Source organism: Populus nigra, chromosome 14 (genome assembly GCF_951802175.1).
Source record: "Populus nigra chromosome 14, ddPopNigr1.1, whole genome shotgun sequence".
NCBI lineage: Eukaryota > Viridiplantae > Streptophyta > Magnoliopsida > Malpighiales > Salicaceae > Populus > Populus nigra.
Genome location: NC_084865.1, coordinates 11948693 through 11955280, shown reverse-complemented (window position 1 = coordinate 11955280; position 6588 = coordinate 11948693). Strand labels below are relative to the sequence as shown.

Below are 6588 nucleotides of genomic sequence, written 5' to 3'. Positions count from 1 at the left end.
AGTTTCGCCACCTCCTTTTCACTATATACTTGTTGAATAAGTGAGAATTCTTGAGACTTCTCTGGTGGGAAATAAGGTGCAAAAATGGTTTCACCAAATGAAATTTTCTGGAAATCAATTGGTAAATTTTCTGTATGGATTTGGGCTGTTTCTCTGTGTTACTCTTGGGCCCTGGCTGATGAGGCCATTCTAAGCCTAGGTTTGCATTTGGAGGCTTGGAATGCAATTTCCAACCATTACTCATACTGATAAAATAAAGTTTCCACCCTTCTGTTCAACTAAAGATAAAATATTATTACGGATTGCACTGTATATCCATAGTGTTTTTATTATTGTTCATGGAGATGTGGAAAAGTACCGTTTGGTCTCTGTGATTTTCATTTTTCATATTTATTTGGTACGTATAGTTTTACTTATTTACATTTTAGTCATATAATATTTTTTTTATGTTTTAGTCCTTAAATGTTAGAAAACGAGAGAGAAAGCTATTGGAAAGATAGAGGAGAGAGAAAATTTTTGATCTACAATAAAAAAAAATATTTTTTTTTATACTAATGAATTTATCTTGAAGATAAGAATTAAATTGAAGTGATTTAGACTTTTAGTTATTCTAAAAAATTAAAATAATAATTCTCAAAGTTTGTTTCAATTTGTTTTAATTTTAAGTTTTGAGACTAGTTAGAAGGTGTTTTAGGGTTTAGATGATAGTTGAAAATAGATTTGTTTAGATTTCTATGTCTTTTTTTTTTTTGTGTGATATTAAGCAATAATATGTTGAAATTTGGGTTTTGAAATCCAAATTATTCAAAATACTTATTTTTCAGCCATAAAAAATATCTTAGTTGATCATGTCTTGCTTGTTCATTGAAAAAAAAAAAAAACTTGAGTTGTTTTATAAAAAAAACAACAGGTGTGCCCAGGCTTGACTTTTTTTTCTCACTTCACTTTTTTTTTCTTTATTTAATTTCTTTATTTTTTATATTTTATAATAAAATTATATTTAAAATTAATTATCTATAATTATGTTTTACAATTCCTTTATTTTGAAATATGCATTAATACATGTGATGTCTTTTTATACAATAGACACCAGTAAGACAACATTGGTTTGTTAGGTCTATATTTCATATGGAACTACAAGAATATGTCATTGTACATTAAAAACCAATATGATTATTATATTGATAGCTTTGCTGTGACTTTTATATATTTCATTTCTTTTTATATTATTATGGCTCCTATCTAAACACTAAATAAAATATCATAACAATAAGAAATATTACATTATGAGTCACACGTGTCGTCATCTTGTACAAAAAAAATAAAATATTTTATTAGAAAATGGTAATTTTTCTAATTGAATATGCCCTCGCAGTATTTATCAGTACATATCGATGAAAATATTTTTTTTGATGAAATTATAATAAAAATAAACTAAAAAATATATTGATGTATCATTTTTTCATATGAACTTTTCCACGTATTTAAATACAAACGTCATAATCTTAAAAATTATCAGTTTTTCTTTTTTTATTTTAATCTTTTCGTACATATTTCATTAAGATATCCTTTGCAACATACAAAATTAATAAAAATATACACTCAAATTTTAAAGCCCCAACACCCCACCCGCACCTTAAACCCCTAAAATCTGCAACTCAAAACACCTAAAAATAACACTATGGCCAAGTGGTGGCGAAGCCTGAGGACGGCAATCCAATCCCCACAACAGCCATTATCACCACCGCAACTATTTCAATCTTCACGTTACCACACAATCCAAGCAATACCTCGAGAGGTTGTAGGCAGCAGAGTTTCAGCTAGAGAAAGAGAGCAAGGTAGAATCCCTGCTGTGGTTTTCTCTCAGAGTCTCCTTGATATAAACCCATCAAATCGGTATGCATCTAGGAAGAGATTATTGACTACTGAGAAAAAGCAGATTCAAGCCATTCTTAAGTCCGTAGAACTCCCTTTCTTTTGCTCCACTACTTTCCCTCTTCAGATCCGAGCTGGGACCGGGTCATCGGTTTTGCTTGAATCCGGAACTGTATTGCCCATTAAGGTAAGTCACACTGTTTTAGTTCATTCTCAATCTTAAGTGGGTTTAATAATTTGAAGTTTGTGTGGTTTTTTTATGTTTTTTCGGATTGTTTTGTAGATACATAGGGATGAAAAGACAGGGAAGATATTGAATTTGGTGTTTGCTTGGGCTGATGAAGGAACTGAGATGAAAGTTGACGTGCCGGTTGTTATCAAAGGAGAAGAAAATTGTCCCGGTCTTAAGAAAGGTACGTTTTACTCTTGTCTAATTCATTACTATTTATTTATTCCTTTATTTTGTGAGGCTTTCCAGATTGTTAAAGTGATGGAAATTTTATAACTATGAGCGATGCGCAGGACAGCTTAGGGGCTGTTCTGAATCTGAGTTTCAAAAGCTGTCCAGGGCTGAGTTGCCGTAGATTTCCTGTGGATTATGATTAAATGTGTGGGTAGATTTCTAGGATTCACACCTGGTTTTCTTAAGAGTCACACCTGAGAGGAGATTGAGCAACATAATCAAAGCAAATTGCTGGGAATTATTTAATATTATTGCATTGAAAATATTGAAAGACAACATAGTTATTTATAGAGTTGTAGCAGTCCAAATCCTACAAGTACATAGATTCCTAAACCTCCAACATAATTATTCCTATTTAGAATAGGAAAACCTAATAACTTTAGGACTAGAAAATAAAATGCTAAAACAGAAATAAAATTCTGTAATTTCCAGATTTTCCAGCAGATCTGAAAATTACCAAACTACTCAGGTTCCCAACCATGTTTTCTGTCTTAGCCATGTGCCAAATCAATGCTTGAGCATTGGGATTATTCTCGGAATGCCCTCTAAAGAACTTTCGGGGCTGGTGCTAGCATGGCCCATCAATGAGGCTTCGTAACATGATATTGTTTGTGGGGATGTGACTCTGTTTTCTCATAAGTTCTCATGGGGGTAAATGTTAGGGTAGATAAGATGTTTGTAGATTATTAGTACATTATGAGACTTTCTATAAATTTGTAGATAAGTTATGTGTGATTGTGGGTCGTCTTTCCTAGTGTATGAAGAGAGTTCTGTAAGAATCATTGGATTTGGGTTTTTTTTTTCCAAGGTGGCACTTGTAGGTTATTTAGTATGCTAACTTTCTTCAAAACTTTAAGGATTTAGGTATGCTGTGCATGATCATGGTTCTTGTGAATAATTTTTGTCCTAGTGAATGATAAATGTCATGAGAATCATTGATTGGATATCTTTCTAAAGTTAGGTTTGGTAGCATATGGAAGATGAGATGTCTTGAAGACAATTCTAATAAACCTAAGCAAGTTGAAAATTACAATTATTTGACAACTCACCATTGTTTGAGTCTTGCCTTTAGTCCCAATCCGAATCCTTTATCTTTATGAGGCATATATAAAGATGTCTGATGCAGGAAAAAACTGGCTATGTAACTTTTAGCTGAGCAGGTAGGAATGTGGAGGGTTCAAAATTAAAGAGGGGGGTTGAAAGTTTGTGTCTCAGTTGAGCTTCTAGGAAAAATGGTGGTTTTGTTTGCTGGAATTGGAGAATTTGCCTGCTGAAATATTGTGACAGCAGTGCTCCATCATCAGCCAAAGCACTTCTTTTTTTCACCCTCTCTGATATGTAAATTATCCTCGGTGTAGGACAGCTTAGTCTTTTATTTTGCGATCCTTTTCCTGATCTTTTTTTCAGCTGTTAATGTAACAAGTCCTGATTCTGATGGGTAAGACAATCATTTTTCAAGCATAACGTAAGATTCATTCCAGCAAAAGTTATAAATACATTCTTGACATAATAGAGTATCAAGATGTAAATTTGACTAGATGAACTGCAAACTAGAGCCCATACAACTACAAAGAACACCTTTCCTTTGATCAAAATGCCTTGTTCATTATGATATGGATAATGCTCTGACTGTTGGTTTCTGAAATTGAATCTGTTAACCATGTTTGCAATAGATGTGGTATTAACTCTCTTCCAAAAATTACTCAACTCCATTGTGTTAGGAGCTCATCCTAGAATTTCTTCTCCACAATGTGTTCTAAGAGAAACAAACCTATGGTTCTCTGGAGATTTGTCCTAAGTCATTGGTTTATTATGATTAATCACAAGGTCATTAACTTGAAAGAAATTGTTCCACATCCTTGTCAAATATCCATGGATGTCTTAGCAAGGTATGTAATAGAAATGAATGGTTCCATGGAACAAATCAATGCACACCTCCCATGAATTTTGTTATCGGTGCTATTTAACCATGCCACTTTATACTGATTTGCATTTGGCTTAGTTTTCTCCCCAAGCTTGTGATGCCATCTTCATAAACAACACTAGAGTAACAACCACTGGCATTGATTAGAATGGTATGCTTTTGCCCGTTGAATTTACCACATGTTTGAGAAATAATGTTTCTTTGCTAGGTAAAGAAATATGTTTGTTTGTGGAAATAAATTTCAGACAGAACATTTGAAAAAAATAATCAGAACCACCTTACCTGTAAATTTGTTTGTCAAAATCATCATATTTCCTTGCTGAAAAATTCTTCCAAAAATTTAAAGATATCTGATGGTGTTTTTGCATCTCTCACTTTACTCCAATGCTGTAACAGGAGGCCATTTGAAGATGATGAGAAGTACTCTAAAATATCTCTGCCCAGCTGAACACATTCCTCAAAAAATTGAGGTGGATATAAGCAATCTAGATATTGAAGATGGATTATTCATGCGTGATATCGAGGTTCATTCATCGTTGAAGCTTTTGAGTAAGAATGAGAACTTGCCTGTATGTAAGATTGTGGCAACAAATTTGGATACCTCAGAACCCGCGGCATTGAATTTAGAAAGCCCAGAACCTGCAGAGAAACAGCCAGTGGAGTGCCTGTGAATCACCTCAGCAGAAAAGATTAGCAACCCCAATGTTAGAAGTTTGGAATAATACTTTGTTGTTTTGTCTAGATTATGGCTTGCGTTGGTGTTTTGGGATTCTCAAACTAAGGAAGACATTCATGGATAGATTCTTAGGCATGTTATATTTATGCTTTTAGCATCTTACTTACTTTGTTGGTAGGTTGCATTAGTTGCTGCTAAATGATGCATGAATGTATCAAACATGAAAAACTGAGATGGCTTATGACTATGTTCTTGTTTTTTTTCTTTCTCAATGGATAATTATATCAAAAACTTGAAAATTCAGATTGTAAAATTTTGGTAGTCAGTAGTTACATTTTATTTTGATCTGGAAATTGGTTTCTTCCCGTTAGTTGTTATTTTCAGACAGTTTCTGTTCTTCATTTATTCTGTCACCTTTCGGGAGTGCATTTCAAAATATTTGATTTTTTTTGTTTTTGTTTAAAATAATTTTTTTTTTATGTTTTCAGATTGGATATGAAAATTATTTTTTAAAAGATAAAAACTTTTTATTTTAATATATTTTTAAATAAAAACATTTTAAAATGTTATTGTTACTGCAATTTCAAACAGCCCTGCCGGCCACAATTCCATGGCCAGCAGGTGAATTGTTAACCTTTTGAGAGAAAGGATGTCACTTGCTGTGTGTTCAGATTTAAGCTATTAAAAATATCTAAAAACATATAAAAAATTATAGAGACTAAAAATTTATTATCTAATCATTTTTTCTAATCTAAAAACATATAAGAGATCAAAATAAACTCATTTATATTTTCAAATAACCTAAAAAATAATCTAAAAATAAAAAATAAATTTGAAATCCAAAATTTTCTTAAATTAAATCTATTCTCTTGAGTAATTTGAAACTGAGAGAACATCCAAGTGAAATTTTTTTCATTGAATAGCATTAAAATCAATTATTATTTTGTGGTAGAAATCAATATTAATGAATATTTTTTTCTTTCTGTCATTGGAAATTAACAATTCTCTTCCTTCTTTTTTTCTCAAATCAATAACAATAAATAAAATTTCATTACCAAATTATGTTGTATTATATATGTGTATATATATATATATATATATATATATATATATATATATATATATATATATATATATATATATTATGCCAACCTAAGTATTGTTATTATTATAGGAACTAATAAGTATTACATTCGGATATTAAAGATTAAGGGCCCGTTTGGAAATACGGGCCAACCCGTGTTTTTAAAAAATTCAATTTTTTTATATGTTTTAGATTATTTTGATATGTTGATCTTAAAAATAATTTTTTTAAAATAAAAAAATATCATTTTGATGCATTTTAACATAAAAAAACACTTTGAAAAGTAACCGCAACCACACTTCCAAACAAGCCTAAGACGTTAGTGCAAGAGGGGGCAATTGCCCCCTTAATTTTTTTTCAAAATATTTTTATATTAAAATATTAATATAATAGCTTTACATGATTGATTTTCTTTGTTAGCTACTAATTGTTAGCTTCTTTTTTCTATATTAATTACTTTATTGAAAATATTAGAGTTTATAATAATTTATGAGTTTGTTGAATTAATATATGAATGAGTAATATTATATGCTAATGGATATGAATTGAAATGAGTTTTGATGAAT

At 30.9% G+C, this 6588-nt stretch overlaps 1 protein-coding gene across 1 annotated transcript; it reads left to right on the top strand.

Moving 5' to 3' along the window:
- Nucleotides 1-1597: 1597 nt before the first annotated feature.
- On the top strand, nt 1598-5251 carry LOC133672622 (uncharacterized). The gene is made up of 3 exons (XM_062093088.1): nt 1598-2062; nt 2159-2288; nt 4659-5251. Exons 1-3 carry the CDS (start codon nt 1682-1684, stop codon nt 4931-4933), a joined length of 786 nt encoding a protein of 261 aa, XP_061949072.1. The 5' UTR covers nt 1598-1681; the 3' UTR covers nt 4934-5251.
- The last annotated feature ends 1337 nt before the right edge of the window (nt 5252-6588 follow it).